We start from the raw sequence: 18,559 nt of genomic DNA, 5'->3' as shown, positions 1-18,559 counted from the left end.
AATCTAATCAATTCAATGCCCATTTGTTTCTACTACAAGGCTTTTCCACAGTATATCCATAGACCCCAGAGGTCTTCAAAGAAACCGCTCGCTGGATCCAAAAAACGAGGAAATTTAACCCCGAGTCCAATGTGTTTAAATCAGTACACTTGGGCGACGCTTCACGGCGGGTGCGTTGATCTTCTGTTGATCTACGAATTAGAAAAAAATCGGAGAGCCTGACTGAAAGAAATATGAAAACATCCCTCCCGCAAAAAAAAACCCGGTTGCAGCCCTCCGCTGACTGCGCTGTATTTATAAAAATGTCTTACGTAACCAAGGGAACTATATTCTCGCGGGCGTTGGTGTCCGTATTCTCGCGAGATGTGAAACACAGCGCCCCCTCCTCCTTCTTATATGCGGAGAGGAAAAAAGGAGGGGAGAAACCTCCATAGCTATAGCAGACTGTTGAATTATAAATAAATATTAATATCACACCGCCAGGAACCTTTAGTTTGGGGGGGAAAAAACGGAAGCAGGAGCTAACTGGAAACCGAAGCCAACTCGCAACCAACGCAGCTCCAGCTGGCTACAACGAAAGCAGTCGGGGAGGACGGAAAAGGAGGGATAAATCCAAAGAAAAGAAGAAAAAAGCGGCCTATTTTTGTTCGGATACCCCGGAGCCGCCGCTGCAGGACAGAGCCCCGCTGGAGGTACATCGCAGCAAAATCTGGCCGCCCTCGTTTTCTCGTGAGGAGAGGAGAACAGGAAGTGTGCGTGCGGACGCCTCGGCTCGCCTGCTCTCCGGGGGTAGAGAGGGGCCGGAGCGGAGCGGCCTGTTTTGTTTTCGCAGCGACACCGCCATGAGCAGCCGAGGCGGACAATAAACACACATTTCGTGCTCGCCGACTTCCCTCCTCCGAGCGCCCTGAATGCATTGGGCCGGAGCCGTGCCGGGGGGAAGAGGACCTGCTGTTTTTTCCCCAGAAGCAATCGCCGAGATCAAGGAGGAGCGAGAGAGCGAAAAAGAAGCGGAGCTGGGGGTTTGGTTGGGATTTTGGTACAGCCTGCCTGTACTACAGCTCGTAATTGGAAGCCAGGCTTGACTCGACCAGGAAACAGAGCGCCGCCAGTGTTGTGTTGTTGAATAATAGCTAATAATAACCAGGAACAGCGCGGCTGCTATGGAAGACAAGTGATCCACTTTGAGGAAATAAGACAATCTGGATGTTTACCCTTCCCCTCGCCTTTTGTGGATTTTTTTAAAACATCGTCCTCTTCGATTTTGTGGATGAACCGTTTTATCTGAACATGTTAATTTGGGCGTACTTCGTGCCATGGAAGAGAGGAAAGCGCTAAACGCGTCCGGTGCCGCGCTGCTGTTGTTTTATCCACTGTTGCTGAATGCAGACTGTTTTATGCGAGCCTATTGACAGCAGAATTGGAAACCCCACCACATTCTCCCTTCCGGCGGGGGATGCGAAAGCCCTTTTTGGTTTTAAGCAGAACCCCCCAGAATTGCGCCGCGCCTGATTTTATCCACCCATGCTTCACTCCAGCCTCGCCTGCCCCTCGCCCTCTCTGGAAACTAGGGTTGAACGCGTCCTGCGCCGCTTTCACGGGAGCCTCAGCGGGCTGCGGTGACGGGGCCACCTTCCAGCGCGAACGGCGGATCTGGTTGCTTGATCATTTTTCTCCAGAGCAGGACCTATCTGGTGTTAAGTTGCTGCGATGAACCCGGTGAATGCCACCGCTCTTTACGTGTCAGCTTGTCGTTCGGTGCTGCAGTGCGATCCGCGGGACCCACAGTCCTTCGAAGAGCTTTACAAGCTTTTGCCCTTCTTCAGACAGTCCCTTTCATGCCTTGTTTGTGGTGAGATTATTATTATTTATATATATGTATGTATTTCATTGCACATTGCTTTCTTTGAATGAAACAGGGAGGGAAAAAAAAAATAGCCGAGATGCATCCCTCCCTCCCCCCGCTCGGGCAACCTACGGAACAGCTACTGTGATCAGCTTCCCAGCCCATCGGAAAGGCAGATTTCTCAGGACTTGATAAATAACAGCTCACCGTGCTGCAGTCTAGGGCACCGGCACCAGCAGAAGCGTCTCAGCTCCGCTCAGGGCTGTCCTAGCTCACTGTGGAAAACAAAAAGGGTGGCAGGGAGAGAGGGAGGGGGTCACTGATGTAGGTTCTTGAGGTGAAAACGCGGCTCTGTTGTTACGCTTTTATCATTTGGGAAGTTTTCTGCGGCGGCGGCCGCTGTCATCATGTGATGGAAAGTAGCTAATGAATGGGGCTGAACTGGTAACGGCGTTTGATTTTTTTTTTTTATTGTTGTTGAAATTCAGGCTGGAAACGGAAATGGTGAAGGAACATACAGCGTGGTCCCACCGTGAAACGTTCAGAAGCTTAGAAATAGTTGACTTTTTTTTTAAAAAAAAGACTGATTTAATATAGATTGATGAGGTGGGCGACTGCAAAAAAAAACACGCGTGCGAAATGCTGTGTCGAGACGGCTGCGTTATTAGTGTAATTCTGTGTTAGTGCCAAGAAGGATAGTAACTAGCTATAACGGATAAAGGGAAAGTTTTACATAACGCTAGAGCCTTTCTTTTAATCGCGAGTTCACTCCTCTGTGGTTGAAAGTTCCCACCTTATAATATGACATTGGCTTTTTGAAAACGAAACAGTCTGGTTTCCCTGTGCTATCGTCAATACATTATTTTATGTACATTTTTATTCATTTTAATAGTATTTGTGTATCTCGGCAAAATATACTGTAATGCATTGCTTAATGTACGCAAATACAGTAACCGATAAAAGACGGCTGATTTTGTCTAGAGAGCGAGGATGTTCACCTATTGAATGAAGACGGTACTTAACGGTATATTGAATTGATAACCGGTTTATATCGCATTTTCACCTTAAATCAGCTTGTCAATGCTTTCGTAAACGGCCGAAAATATATTCGTAATATGCAGACAAAGCCACAATAAATATTTGATGGTGGTTTTTTATGTTTGTATTTTAAGAACATTACAGTGCTGGTTAGAATATTACGTAACGATGCGTTGGAAGGAGTTTTAAGGTCCTAGCATCTATATAAACCCGTTTAGACGTCGAATTACATTTTTGTGTGTGATCTTTCTTATCGCGCTAATTGGGCGAATGAGGTTTTCTTGATGAGTGTCCAAGTCTAAGGATGCTCCTCTTGAGGTGGGTAGAAGCGGCGACTGTCCGGATCTCTAAGGAAACGCGAATAAATCCTGCTCACCGATCGGTATCAAAGCATGAGGTCATCGGCCACGTTTCCTACCTACCGGCGTTGCTAAGGAAGCCCGCGCAGCCCGGTCTCCTCTGTCCGTCGGTGCGCATGTCTCAGAATTCATACAGAGGCGTGTTATTAATGGATACTGCTAGTAAAATATTTATTGAGAGAGTCGCTGCGCAGTTCCGTAGTTATTTTGTTTCTGTGCAAAACCCAAACTGAGTGCTTTTCTGAATATTAATCCCTAAACTGTTTACCTCTCTATTAAGTCATGCTTAATCGTGTGTGTTGCCTGTGAGCTAAGGGTACAATTGTAGCTTTGTAATATGTTTAGGAACTGACGATTAATGGAAGGAAGCCTGCCGTACTGTCACGTACAGTCGATGGTATAATTTGGGGTGGCAGCTAGTGAATTCACTCCTAAAGTATTTAGAAATGGTAAATTTGCCGTTTAATGAAGTGTGCCTTTGTAATAACCTCAAAACAATGCTGAGGTCTGATTACAGTGTGAAGAACTACAGTTGTAGCCCTCTTGCGAGTCATTAAGAGACATTAAATTTGTTCTTGGGAAAACTGCTTTTGCAATCGTTTAACGGGTGGTTTTCAGATATTTGACTTCACATCCATCTGTGCACCTCCATGGGGCTTGGAGGAGAACACACTGCAGCCATACTGTGTACCATCAGTGGTACATTGATAAAAAGGCAAGGTGTAGTAGTAGTAGTAGTTACTAAGGACTTTTTTACAAGTGCGTCTTCAGATTCATCTTGCTGTTTAATGCAAAAGTCTAAACCATGAAGTACAAGTGAGCTTAACTGCTACTTAGAGGAGTCTGACCTTGTTGGTTGCTGAAGCAGTATTCTAGGAAACTGAATCTGACAGCCTTTTTTTTACAAGTCTTTAGCAGTAATGTAAGCCTGTTTTCTGTAATTGCAAGAAGGTCATTGTTCCTAAGAGAATCTGTGAAGGTTGCTCAGATATGCTGTGCAATTACTGTTCATAATATTGTGTGTGCATAATCATAATTGTCTGGTCTGTGTCTCGCAATGCTGCTGTTTCAGTTATGGCTTTATTAAAGGTTTATGTCAAGAAACAGCATCATTGCTTGATGTCCATTATATGAAACTAAAGACTTGAGCCATATTCTTCAACGTACAAAAATATTGTTTCCTCTGCTAATGGGGCTATATCATGTCTCTTGTAGGGTTTATACATAAATTGCTCTTTTCCAAATGTAGTAGAAAACTGAGCTAAGTGATCTTTACTAGAGTCGATCTTTCTTGATAGAGATTATTAATCATTTGTTAAATGTTTTATAAAATTGTTTTCAGAGTCAGAGCCAAATATGGGCAATAAACCACAGGTTTAAAACCATGTATCAACATAGTATTAAAGGATTTATAAGACAGTTATATTGATTAATTAGAAGACAGTCTGCTTCGAGTTGATTAGATAGCCTGCTTGCTGCCAAGAACTATGGTAAAAGAAACATCCAACAATTTCTATACAGTCTTAAATATTTTTAACTCATTTTGTTATTTCATGACTTAAATGTTTGATTGTGTTCTGAATATGTGTCATTTTATAAAATACGAAAACTAATAATCAGAAATGGAGAGCCCATCTAACACCATTCACTTTATAACAGTGTAAAGAGTTTTTATTGTTGGCATGAGTTTTTAAGTCCTTGTACTTCGATGAGTTGTTTTTTTTGGTCCTTATCGGGAAACATTTGCTTGTCTTTAGATAGTGTTTACATCTGTGCAGCTTTCAGTCTTTCCTAATGCATTCTTACTCTTAATAAATGAATGTAATTTGATTAAACCTAGTCCCCGATCAATATAAGGAACAAAGCCTTGCTGATGATGGAGGGCGTCTTTTGTCGAGCTATTGATCCCAAACCTCTTGGTTCAAATTTGTTGCACCAGATTCTTCCCCTGCTCGCATCTTTTAAATGAAACTCTTAAAGTGGTTTTGTATAATCATATTAAAGTATTTTATTTCAGTTAATATGCAATTTAAAATACTAAAGCAATGTCAGATGTTCAATTGCTCCTTTATTAATGCAAGTTTGTTTATTATTTTATCTTCTAGGGAACTTGCTACAAGATCCCATAGCTCCAACCAACTCTTCTTGCCAGCACTATGTTTGCAAAGCCTGTAAAGGCAAAAAGATGATGATGAAGCCCTCTTGCAGTTGGTGTAAGGACTATGAACAATTTGAAGAAAACAAGCAACTGTGCATCCTCGTGGACTGCTATAAGAAGCTCTGTGAGTATATCGTGGAGTCCCCTCTGGCTCATCAAATTGCCAGTGCTGTTGGAGGCTCCCCTGACGTTTTGGCGATGTTGAAGGAGGGGCTGTCGTTAAATGAAGGCGAGCAGGGAGAATCTCAAGTTTCTTTGTCACTGAATTTGTCACATTCCCCGACGCCTTCCACCTCTGAACACCATGACGCCACGCAGCTGGAGGCCTCCTCGGATCTTCAGAACCGGGCCGCGGATGCGAAGGTCAGCCCGGCTGGCATGAACGGGCTGCACGATTGCAATGGGCTTACAGTGGATGAGTTGGCAGCCAGCCTCCCTTCCCCGGAAAGTGCATCCGCTACCATCGATGTGTGTAGTAGTGGGGAAGAGCTAAAAGCCGAAAGCTTTGCTGATGAGCTGCCTGTCTGTGAGGCCTCAGAAGAACTATGCACTGACGGCATTGATATATGTAGCTTCAGCGAAGAGATAAAACACAGCAGCGGCCCCTTGCTTTTAAGTGTGGAGGAGGTGCTCCGGAGCCTTGAGCCAGACCCTGTCACGGAGGACTGCGCAGATCCCTTACATTCAAACCTGGAGACGTCAGGTAACCTCAACGGACCCTTCAGTGACTCCCGACTACCCTCGCTTCCTCTGGATTCGGGCGTCTTTGTTCCCTGTCACCCCCAGCCTTCCTCTGGGATCTCCTGCTCAGCAGCCACACCCAAAGCCGCCCGACTGAACCGAAAACGATCTCGTTCTGAGAGTGACAGCGAGAAGATCCAGCCCTTGCCCATTTCCAGCATCATCCGGGGTCCGCCCTTGGCCGCAGCAGCGCCTGTGACGGTTAAACGGGAGCCCAAGGTACCAGTGCAGCCAGTGGCTACTGTGCCAAATGGGGGAACACCCAAGGTCAGCAAAACAGTGCTGGTGTCCAGCAAGAGCATTAAGAAAAATCCTGACCATGGGGCCAAGAAAGCGTATTCCAAGGCCAAACAAGGGGTTACCAAGACCAAGGACAAAACGAAAGACCGACTCCCGACTAACAATGTCATGCCGGGGAGTCCCACCAAAGTTGTGTACAAGAAGCCCCAGGAAAAGAAGGGCTGCAAATGTGGCCGGGCCACCCAAAATCCAAGTGTTCTTACGTGCCGCGGCCAACGGTGTCCATGCTATTCCAACCGCAAAGCCTGCTTGGACTGCATTTGCAGGGGCTGCCAGAACTCCTACATGGCCAACGGTGAGAAAAAGCTAGAGGCCTTCGCTGTACCAGAGAAGGCCTTGGAGCAGACCCGGCTCACCCTGGGCATCAACGTCACCAGTATCGCGGTGCGGAATGCAAGCACAAGCACCAGCGTCCTCAACGTCACAGCGGGCTCCCCCGTCACCTCGTTCCTCGCTGCCAGTCCTCACGAGGACAAAAGCTTTGATGAGACTCTAGAGATGAGGTTTGACTGTTGAGCTGTGTTGAGGTGCTGCTCCTTTCCGTTAGTTTTTATAGGGAAGGAGGAGTTAGGGAGGAGTCACTACAATACTAAGGCAGCTATGGTTCTGTTCTAGTTCAGATTAAACATTATTGCCAAAGCTCCTGCCTATAAATCCCTTGTATCACATGTGCTGTCTTACACACTGCTGCAGTTCTGAATGAGGAGAGTATTGTTACTGTAAGTTTAGTCCTGCTACAAGTGATTTATACGTCATGATCTTTGGCAAGAGAAACTTGACCTCATTGTTGCGGGTCATGCTCTGTGCATAATCAAATACAAGGTTCAGGTAATGAGAAATGTAAAAGAAATGGTACCTGCAGTGTAAGTACATGGGTTGTATTTATAATCTTTTGTATACAAACTTAATTCCATTAAGAAACATTTTATGATATATTTTATAAGTTACATTAACAACATTTGCAGTATTTATTGGATGTCATCTAACATAGAGTACTGTCTATTTAGGGCATCGTCAGGATACCATTTCTACAAATGCAAGGTGGTGAAATGCAGTATGTACAGTTTGTCTAAATTATGTTGCTGTCCTGTTTGTGCTAGTTTCTGCTGTCTCAAAAGTCTTTTTTCCCCTTGGGGCATTTTTTTTTTAATTGTAACATAACTGTAACATATTTCGTCAAAAATGAAAGAAAATGAAATACTGTCAATGTTGATTTTATTCTTCCCTCTTCCCACTCCTGAATGTAAAATGTGTTTTATGTAGTAGCGCGCACAGCCTTGGTAACCTCCCTAAGTGATGTGCACAGTCACTCCCCTCGTGGGTTCAGCAGTTAAGAGATGAGCGGTGTCTTAAATGCTATATTCTGCGGGCACAGATGTAGTCTCTGCCATTTAGATAGGTGGGCTTCTGCCTTACCTGCACTTCATGTCGGCAGGGACTTGGGTATAAGCACTTATGTGAATAACAGGCCAAATAACAGCAACTATTTGGCAGACCACAGCAATATTTCTGGAGAACAGTAGATGCTCCCCTAAAGCATGTATGCATACACGACATTCACAGTAATGCTCACTTTTACATAATGTGACTTATATATTTGCATACATACAGTACTATAAAACAGAGGCTACCTTTTATTTTGATTGATTTAATCAGGCAGGACATCACCATGTAGAAGTGTCAGGGTAGTATTTTCTTTGAATTGGTGGAGGGTGGAAGTTGTCAATGTTAGTAATGTCCAAAAATACACTGCTTAATTTCTGCATTCAGAATCAATGACGTTATTTCAGTGTCTGTAACATGAGGGCACTGAGAGGGCAGGTTTTCAGAATTACTTCATAAAAGCAAATAGTTTCTAGATCTTCAGTTCCGTTCTATTTTGCTTTTAGTGCTCAAGTAAGTAAAGGTTGTTTATTAAGTCCGTAGTTCTATCATTTCTTTTTTTCAACTTGTGTATCCTCTCATAAAGCATTTCATATTTCCGTTTGGACAACATCCTAACAGTATAGAACCTGTTTGATTTCGCACACAGCATGCACGATGACAGTTGTTCACCCAGTGTACAGAATAAAGAATGTGCAGGTATTCTCTGACAGATAATATGGCACCCTCTGTTTTGTAGTTTTACCTGGTGTCATTTTCCTGTGAATGTGGTCAGGTAGTGTTTTTGAAGCCATAGGAGAAAACAATGTGATTTGTGTCCAGTCTGTACTTTTTTTTCTGTTTTGATTTGCAAGAAAAGTTGGAAAAAAAACTATTTTTGATAATGAGTAAACGGTGGAAAATGCCATGTAGTTTTGTGTTTTTTTGTCACCTTGCACATCTGATTTTAATTCCCTCCTCCCAATACCTCAGCCATTTTTTGTTTTTCTTTTTAAGCTGTTTTGCATTTGTAATGTGATTTATGTATTTTGACCAAAAAGAAAGTGAGGGAAAAAACAAACAGCCCCAGTCACCAGCACTGAGTTGGTGCTTGAGAATTACTCTTGTGTTTACGGCTCCACTGTGGTATTAGAAAACTGGTGTAAACAGAACAGTTACATTTCATCAGAGTTTTTTAATGCTATTGTTAGGGCTCTAAACTGACCAAAATATATAAAGAGTGCTACACTGTTAGACCAGGTAATGTAGTGGTCAGTGAAATTAGAAAATAGTTGCTTTCTTTTCATTTGCAAACTTTTGGTTATTGATTAGAGCCCTGATTACAGTTTTGTTGTTGATAGATCAAGTTGCTGGAAACAAGTTTCCCTGTTATTGCTGGTATATTCACTGCCACATTTTAAAATATGTAATGCAATGATCAATAAATGATAGTTTTCTACTACTATGTTGTAGATATGTTTAGAAACAGGTTCTTATGTTGTCTGCACTGATCTGTGTTGAAATAACACAATATTAGTCTTTTGACATTCAGTTCCATGGTGTTCAGGTATACAGTATTTACATGGACTTAAAATTACACATTTTAGTCGACCAAAGACGTTTGCAGAGTAAAATTTTTTTTTTTTAATTCATAATGTGGTACAACATGGAACCTCTAGTGGTAAGTAAAAAGAAATACATCTCCTAAATTTACTACTTGAACAATTCAAAATTATTCAGTTGAGATTCAGAAATGAAAATACTTAATCAAATATAGGAACATGCATAGTTATAAGTGTTAGTGTTCCATGACCTCAATATTTAAGCATTTTACTGTTTTTTTTTAGAAATCCTGAACACATCTTTGAGCATGATGTGGGGGGAAAAATAATGTATATTTTTTTAAGGGTGGTGTACAAAATCTATATATTATTTTATATACCACCCTTAAAAAAAAAGCCCTCAATCGTGTATTGCCATGAAACTTGTGCAGTTTAATGAAACTGCTCAATCTCCTAAATGTGTCAAATTTTTAGCAGTTGTCTTTCATTTCTGTGAAGTCTAGATAAAGTAATTTGGAATATAATCACTTAAAGCAAACTCCTTAGCCCATTTTATTAAAGGTGGTATTTACACATCACATCTTAAAAAGAAAAGACTATTTGCTGTATAGTTGGATTTTTCTTTTTTTCTAATTAGTATTAGTATTCATAATGCAAAAATCTATTTTTAGTTTTAAAATGCTAAAAGATATTGAAACCAGAAAAGTTACTTAACACAATTCTAATGGATATGTATATAGTATCATATTTTACTGCTATGTAAACAAAATAGGAATTTACAACTTTAAAAACTGCTTTATTTAATTCCAGAATTACAGAAAAGAAAAAAAAGCCATGCTAACACAAACACTGTCTCACAATAACACTTCAAGGTGGGATACTGCTTGATTTATCTCCAGCAAAATACATATGCTAGAAAACGTGGAAAAAACATTTTCAAACTCAATAATAAAAGTGACACAGGTTTGTTGCTTATGCAGTTGTGTTAAAGCTGAAGCAGCTGCCTCTTTATAAATGTTCTGATTTGCATAGAGCTAAAAAATAATTGTACAAGCAGCATATTGTCAATGTTCATCTCATGTTTTGATTAAGTCATTTGGTTCATGTTTGTTCAAATCGTCCTAATAAGTTAACCAGTACAGCAGTTTTATTGCTTAGAAAGCCAAAGTACTAAAAAAAGTGCTATTTTATACATCAAAATCCATTTAAAAAAATCTAGTTGATTGTCCTCAAAATGTGAATTCAGACATTTTCATTTAAATTTCATCTCTGAAGCTTGATGCGCATTTTATCACTGGCAGTAAAAGAGAAATATTTTAAAAAACTGCCACTCAGTGGCGTAACCAATTGCACAGAAATATGATCTGCACTGACTATAGAAAATTGTCCTATTGCAAGAGTAAAGTTGTAGTATAGATACAGCAACACGTGGCACATATTACAACATAAGCAGCAACTCCACACTTTTTGCAATACGTTTTACTCATAAAAAAGTTTACAATGGAACACACGGAGACTAGCTTGCTCAGTAACATGATACTTGACAAAGGGGAACTAGAACGTATGTTATTAATTTTTAAAAATGTAATGTACAAGAGTTATAGTTATAAGCAAAACAGCTTCACAGATCTGTAGTTTGATACCATAGAATCAAATACCACAAAGACAGTTGAATAATTTGGTTCTGGTAAACCTGTGAAGTGTAAATTTGTGATTTTAGTGAATGTTAATATATTATGATGCTGATAACCAGTGATAATGGCAGAAAAGATTATAAGCATTCATCCCTAAATTAAGGCAATGACAAAGTATGGTACAGTAACTGCCAAGTCTCTGTAACTTGCTATAAACTTGATTTGCACATTGTTGACTTAATTATGCAGGTAAATTCTAAAACTAGAATTTGCAGGTAAAATAAGAATAAGGTGTCAAACTGCTTGATGAAATTGTATCAAGGTACAGTTATAAAATTAAAAAAACTCCTACACTTCAGTAACATTTACACAACACAGATGTGGCCTTAATGATGCATAGCATGATGACAATTGAAGAGAGCACCATTAATGCAAAAAAATAAAAGTTAGCCACAATACATACAAGAGTACCTTTAAATATAACATTTTTATTTACAATTTTTTCAAGGTTTAATAAATATTATAATTTCTATATTTTACTTTATTTGACTATACCTGGAGTCTCTAACTCCATTCTTAAGGCCACAATCCTGAAGTTTTTCTAGGTCTCTTTAAAACGTGAACTTCTCAAGAACTGGGGAAATGGTTAATTGGCTCATTAAGATTTACTGTAATGGGACCAATTGAACCCTTCTTCAAAGGTCTGTTGATGATTTAAAGAGACCTATAAAATTGCTGGGTTGTGTCCCTCAGGGACCAGGACTGGGGACCCCCTATCTCTTACTGACAATCTTGATTATGTTGCTCAATGATGATGCCTTAAATACACTACCAACAGGCATTTTTAAATGTTTGGAGGCAACATTTCTTGTTTTTCTGAACTGGTAGCAAAGCCTTCTTCATAAAAACACATCCAATGCCTAATGTTGATTTTAGATCAGTACCATTTGCTATCCGCAAGTATAACACATCCCCAGGATATATCAATATATATAATATTCACAGTCAGAATGATTAAGTACAGTTTGAACTGCACTGTTCTCCAGCAGAAGACTGATGCTAGCAATTTACTTTGCCCTGATGTCATAAACACAGCAATATATCTCGTTCCACGTTTCTTGTTCAATTTTTCAGCCACAATTTTTTATTAAACAAAAAGTGTATCATGGTCTTGGAAAAAGATCTCTCAATCCCTGTCTTGAGGCTTAAAAGAAAACAGCAGTAAAATATATAATCCAAAGCTTTTAAAGTGGAAATTATTTTTCTAGGTTTACTGAAAACATGATTTAGCTTATCTTTCCGCTTCCAATATAAGATTTGTATTTAAATTATGAACAAGTATGCAATATGAACATATTCAACACATGAATTTGTGAAAATAGTGACAGAAACGTAAACTCTGTGACTACACAGTAAGAAAAGCTGGCAGTGTGGGAATAAGCTTTTTTGTAAGGAATATATCCTGGTTTAAAAAAATAAAGATGAGCAAAGACACATATCACTTACAGACATCCAAGCCCTATGTGAAGACAATTCAAACACAAAAGAACTGACTGGGTAGTGCATATTGACTACACACTGGACATTTTTAGCACCAGACCTGTCTACAAATTTCCCATGGCAATATCCAATTTACTATCACTTTTGACCACAAGGTGGTGTTAAACGTCAAAGAAGAAACCAGTTGTTCATGTACAAAATTGAGACAACCTCCTAAGCTATGATGTAATTCCTTGTGTATTTCACATCTTATATGTCCTGCATGTGAAAATCTCCAAGTCTCCTGCACTAAACTGCAGCAACCCTTGTGCCCTTTTAGACCTCAAGGTGTAGACCTGTCTGCCATCTGCCTTAATTGATAAAACCTCTGTTGTAAACTACAGTCCAAAGCCTTTTATTGTGTGGTCATGTCTGAAGTCATGACAGAAGATTAGCTGTAGAAACCATTAAAGGAGTTCATGGTGAATGACACACTTATTGTCTAACAAAGAATAGAAACTGACTAGATCTACAAATTAAGACATAATTGCACAAAACAAAAAGCCATTTGGTTTAGACACAGCTCTATTGCATACACACAAAGACTTTTTGACATAATTCCCTTCCAAAGGAACAAAGAAAACTGCTTGAAAATACTAAAACAGGATGTTTTCCCTTCTTGAGGCTGGCTGGACAACGGTCAGTTTCAGTGGGCGTTTCTAATTGGCTTCAGTGCTACTCTTACTGTTCAGGCCGATAGGTCAGAAATGACAAGTTTGTCCATCTTGTTTCCAATTTCTGGTGGGACGGTAAGCTCATCAGATTCATAATCATCCTCAAAAGAGCTATAAAGATTAAACAAACAAGAAAGAATTACTTCTACACACATTTCAAAACTGTTGGGGCTAGTATTTTTATTTCACAAATATTGCAGTTTTATGTATAATTCCATGGATGTTTAAATTGTTATAAATTATGTTTAAGTTGCTGTAAATGCAACATTTTCCGAGCTGACACAGGAGGGAACCTTCAGTGAAAAGACAGATAGATACCTGCTTTGGTTAAGGGATTCTCTGGAATTCTACCTACCAGCAGATGAACAGGCTACTTTGTTGCTTTTTGAAATGACAGATCCAGCTAGTTTTATGTATGATCAGGCTGCACTATGTATTTTCTTCCTGTGCTCCTACCATACTGTATATTTATGTGCAGTGACCAGTTTGCCTGACCCCAGAGAGGTCTGTCTTGATGGCTACAAAAATGTTGAATGAAAAATCTTGAAGTGAATTAGTCCAGGACAGACAAAATGTCTTCGGCGAACTGTGTGTTTACCCTTCCTGCAGCTGCTCGTTTGCTGACTCTTCTGCTACCAGGATCTCATATTCTTCAGCTGCATACTTATCCCAGTCTGAGGGCTCTGGACCTCCTTCACTGTCAGCATCCTAAAACACAGAGAGATTGGCCTTAGCTCTTTTTTTCTGTCATAGCTACGCCACCCAGTATGCTTTAGACCTCTGATCCAGTTCAGTCTTTCAATCTTGGTGATGTTTTCAGGGGGAAAAAAAAGGTTGGGGAGAGACAGTGTTCTCTATCAGACTCGCTGTTGGAACCTTCAACTGCTGGCCTCACTTCTGTTACACAAAATACACAATACATTTACACAATACACAGTGGGGGTTTATATTTCACTTCAAGGATGAAGGTGTTTACACACTCAACAAGTTAATGACCCACAGCGGTAAAATATTGCACATTATCTTCTACTTGTTCACATAATTGTAAGTGTCACGAGCTTTTGGTTACTGACAGCAAGTAACAAACCCAAGGCTTATCTCACCTTTTGCACTGCAAAGGGATCTCTCTGCTCGTGGTCCAGGTACTTCTCCAGGTTAAAGAAGGTGTCATAGAATATATGTGCCATTCTGCAACGCTTCAGGTCATGAAGGGTTATCCTACCTACAAGAACAATCCGTCACAACGGTAAGAAAGACAGAGTAAAATCTACAAGCACAACACAGTATTTCAGAGCCCATTACTGAGACATAAAATGTACTGTAGTTTGACAGGGAACGAAGGGCCTTTCCCATCCCAATCACTCAGAGGCACCCCAGGTAATTCCTCAGGAGTTATATCAAGGGAGAAATCAGAGCAAATCTACAATAAACTGGCAAGAAACAGCAAAGAATAATCCTCAGAACCATATTTAAATGAATGTAAAAAACCCCAAGATAATTACTTCTTACACCATAACTTCTTTTCATGTCTGGAAGTGAAAGGGGAAACTGGAAAGGAGCCGGAGCACAAGATTCCTTTACCTTGTTGCTCCGGCTTGACTAAGTCGAGCATCTGACAGAGCAGGTCGTGGAAGGGCAGCGGCTCGATGCCCATGCCCTCCATTCTCTCGCACTGCTCCTCGTAGAAGTGCTCCAGTTCATACATGGACAGCACTCCGTCTCCATCCAGGTCCATGCACCGGAACCAGTACTCCACACTGCAAGCACAGACCCGCTCTCAAACACAGAGGCATGAAATGCAAAGTCTGGAAGTACAGAACGCTATATCCCACAGATATATAGGTGCAGGGAAGCACAGTCAAGTTAAAGCCGGATACGTTCCCGCGATAAAGACTAGAATGTTCAGTAGCGTCATTTTCTTTTAATAAGGACGTTTTACAGCACTTTACAAAACTATTTTCTCATTTTTAATCTTTTGTTTTCGGTATTACAAAGTCTCAGAAGTGAAGACTGGTGCCACTTTAAAAGAGACGCAGAGGAGAACAGCCTGATAAATTGAAACACAGTAACTGTAGATGCCCACTGCAAAATGACTTAAGTTAAAAAAAAAATGGAGGGAAAAGTTAGGAAATGTGAAAAGGAATGTAGATAAGTGCTTGTGCTACAAATTCAGTTAAATTTGATATTTTACTTCTGCATAACTACCTTCCAAGGCTTTTTAAAGTATTAACATATTAGCATTACATCAGCTTGGACTTAAAAGGACTGGGAAAGAATGAAGAATGAGTTCCAAACATTTCAGTTTTGTACAGCCTCCATTCCCTAGGTGTTAAAAACTTGACTGTTGTTATGTCCTATTATACACTAATTTCTACTTCATTATAAGATGACAAAAATCAAAGCATTTGTTGCATAGTTCTTTTAAAACTGTTTACTGTTACTCAAGGAATTTGAGGTTTTTCCTATTCATGGCGCAGTGGTGCAGTGGTGAGCATTGTTGCCTCAGAGAACTGGGGCCCTGGATTCAATTCTAAACCTGGGGTGCTATCTGGCTGGAGTTGGTTTGTCATCTGTATGTTCGTTTGAGTACAGTGGACTGGCGCACTATCCAAGGTGTACTGTGGCTTGACAGAATAGGCTTTGGCCTCCCTTTGACCCTAAATTGGAAGTAGTGATTAGAAAATGGATGGATATCTACTGCCCAGAAATGTGCTCTAGAGTGACAGTGTGGTGGCAAGATGTGTTTTAAGTCTGTTGCTTTTACACTGTATGCTGGAGTTACCTTGTGGGATTTTTCTTATCCTCTTCAGAGATGAGGAACCACACAAAGTCTGCGTAACTCATTCTGCCTTCCTTCTGCACTGAGTTTCCCCTATGATGAAAAAGAACGACTCAGACAACAGCACCCTAGATAAAATAAATCAGTGAAAGGCATGCCTGTTGAAACAGCTAAGGACAGCCCCTCTACAAAATATGTTCCACTTTCACACATGCATTTACTATAATTTACACCTGTACTATTATTCCAATCCTTGTCCTTGTTTATGATGGGTATGTTGTAGCTGAAACAGAGCTATGAAAACAGACAATAATGTGTAACCAGCAACAATACATTTTATATTGCCTTTTAAATGTGCCAAAACCCTTTTTACATTTTTACACCAGGAAAGAACTGTAATGAAGCAACCACATGAAAGAAAGTTATTTTCCTTGGGCTGACTCTCGACTGTACCTTGTGACTGCTCCAGAGAATATTCGTTCTATTATTCTATTTGAAGAAGCTGCCAGAAAAGGAAAAGGAAATCAAAAGGTGCATAATTTCAGGTGTTTATGAGTATCCATTACAACAGCAAAGCTCACTTTTGGCTAAGGTTATGAAGTATTTCCAAGGTAAACAGTATAGAATTCAATTAAACCTTGAGAGGTTCTCAAGGGTGTATATACCACATACAATGATCCTCTTGTTTTTACAGTAATTCACTTACAAAGCATTTGAGATACACACTTAGAAGCATTTACAACTTCACAGGTACTTTAAGTGAGACACTGCAACACAGTTTAAAGAATAATTTCCACAGGGTAATTCTCTTTATGAGGTGGTTTCTTGTTAATTTGACATTTTACAACTCAGTCTAGGTCCTAGGAAGAATTGTTTGCATCCCTCAAGGAAATCAAGTGTGTAGCACAAGCGTACTATGCATGTAATTTAATTTTAGCCAGTAATATCAGTGACACAAAATAACATTGTAGGGATTATATCTATATCTCAACAGCTTCTCTTTGTGGTGTCACATTAAAGCTTATCATTGTATCGGCAAGTATAAAGAAATGCGATGACAATCAATCTGGTCGATTAATTCTCCACTCACCATGGTCATTATATCGGGCCAGGTCCTTCTGGTCAATGAACAGGTCATGGTCAGTGTCCAGTTCCCAGAATTTACAGTAAATCACATAAAAGTGCTCGTACGAAAAATAATCTGTGATCTGGTTGATATCATCTTCTTCCTCCAACAGCGCTAGAGTCTGAGGCAAAGCAGACAGCATTTTAATCTTATTATCCTCTAATGTAGAGATCCTGAAGTGCTGCAAATGAATCAGCACTGGTTTCAGTACGAAATTAAGCATTGCTGAAAATTGAGATTTTCAGAGGTGTGGAGTTCACGGAAAAAAGAATGTTCATGGCAATTTGACATCTTCTTTTTCTAGTTCATGCTAATGGTTTGGAAAACACTATTATCTGAGCAAGCCAATAGATGTTTGTTCTTATTTTCAATGTTTTTCATTTGACCTTGTTTACAGAGGTAGACTGCATAAAATGTAGATATTTTAAGGCACTGTTTTAAATTTTAACCAATTGTTTCTGACATAGCCTCATTCAGCTTTCTTGAATTTAGACTTGGACAACTGCAGGCTTGAAATGTAGGGAAGTCGATGAGCATACTTGCAGGAAGTTGCTTTTTCGTAGCTCTGTCATGGTGATTCTTCCTGACCAGGATCGGTTGACTGTGTAGAATATCCTCTGAATCACCTGGATGAACAGGGCACCACAAAAACAGAAGAGTCAGACTGACACCCACAGACACACACAGGCAAAAGAAACGCATGCTGCAGTTGAAATAGAGATAGAAAGACAACCTGCTCCCAGCCATGAGTACAATCTCTGCGTTACACACCACATACCTTACTCATGGCACTGATGTGGCACCTCAAACTCTAACAAACAACACAATTTTTATGATTTTAATACCCATTTTCACATCCATTCTTAAGTTAGTAAAAAACAAGATGCGTGTGCAGCGTTCTATCTCCGCTGTGCAGTGTGACAGTCTGCTTTTTTGGGGACCTTCAGCCCACCGAGTTTAATATAAACACAGATCAATGTTTAGTTGTCTTCTCTCTTATAGCAAATATCCTATCTTTTTTTTCCTTAAAGTCTTTAAATCCTGTTACAAAAATGCTACTGCACAAGAAAAAAAAAGTTATTACTACTTATTCATTTGTACCTATGGCTTTCTGGATTTTATTTCCTCCCTAGAAACGTAAAACACCTGCATTACGTGGTAAGATCCCACTGTATTCAAAATGATTTGCCTCTGCTGTAACCTTAAATTCTTTTTTATAAAGGGATAAACGTTTCCCACACACCGACGGCAAATTATTTTAAGAGTACAAGTGAGAACCAGGCAGCTCCAATTTCTTCTCTAGAGAGAAGAGATGTGAAGAGATGTGAGATGTTCCACCTAGTATTAAAAATGTCAAGGTGTATTAGCACGAGCCATTTCAGGGGCTGGGTTTCATATTGGACTGAAGAGTGCAGACTTGATAAAGCTCCATTTCCTGGTA

The 18,559-nt window shown here is 40.1% G+C and overlaps 2 protein-coding genes across 3 annotated transcripts in view; one reads left to right on the top strand and one right to left on the bottom strand.

The window, feature by feature from the left end:
- The first annotated feature begins 371 nt into the window (after positions 1 to 371).
- On the top strand, positions 372 to 9,266 carry msl2a (MSL complex subunit 2a). The gene is made up of 2 exons (XM_006637695.3): positions 372 to 1,852; positions 5,349 to 9,266. Exons 1-2 carry the CDS (start codon positions 1,711 to 1,713, stop codon positions 6,956 to 6,958), a joined length of 1,752 nt encoding a protein of 583 aa, XP_006637758.1. The 5' UTR covers positions 372 to 1,710; the 3' UTR covers positions 6,959 to 9,266.
- An 875-nt stretch (positions 9,267 to 10,141) lies between these two features.
- ppp2r3a (protein phosphatase 2, regulatory subunit B'', alpha) overlaps positions 10,142 to 18,559 on the bottom strand; it is a 105,380-nt gene continuing 96,962 nt past the window's right edge. For both annotated transcript variants that reach the window (XM_069197298.1, XM_015361120.2), the window contains 8 exons: positions 17,658 to 17,744; positions 17,083 to 17,239; positions 16,446 to 16,494; positions 15,996 to 16,085; positions 14,795 to 14,970; positions 14,317 to 14,435; positions 13,812 to 13,921; positions 10,142 to 13,324 (listed from right to left, as the gene is read on the bottom strand). In XM_069197298.1, coding sequence (XP_069053399.1) covers positions 13,228 to 13,324; positions 13,812 to 13,921; positions 14,317 to 14,435; positions 14,795 to 14,970; positions 15,996 to 16,085; positions 16,446 to 16,494; positions 17,083 to 17,239; positions 17,658 to 17,744 — 885 coding nt within the window. In that variant the 3' untranslated portion in view covers positions 10,142 to 13,227. The remainder of the gene's footprint in view (positions 13,325 to 13,811; positions 13,922 to 14,316; positions 14,436 to 14,794; positions 14,971 to 15,995; positions 16,086 to 16,445; positions 16,495 to 17,082; positions 17,240 to 17,657; positions 17,745 to 18,559) is intronic.

The sequence above is a fragment of the Lepisosteus oculatus genome, chromosome 13, assembly GCF_040954835.1.
Source record: "Lepisosteus oculatus isolate fLepOcu1 chromosome 13, fLepOcu1.hap2, whole genome shotgun sequence".
NCBI classification, from domain to species: Eukaryota; Metazoa; Chordata; class Actinopteri; order Semionotiformes; family Lepisosteidae; genus Lepisosteus; species Lepisosteus oculatus.
The sequence above is the reverse complement of the archived record's forward strand: the minus strand, read 5'-3'. Positions and strand labels throughout refer to the sequence as shown.

Bases quoted from the DNA above. Each gene is read 5' to 3' on its own strand.
- msl2a (XM_006637695.3), top strand. From the start codon at position 1,711: ATGAACCCGGTGAATGCCACCGCTCTTTACGTGTCAGCTTGTCGTTCG. The intron at 1,853-5,348 runs GTGAGATTATTA...TTTATCTTCTAG, and splicing joins CCTTTCATGCCTTGTTTGTG to GGAACTTGCTACAAGATCCC.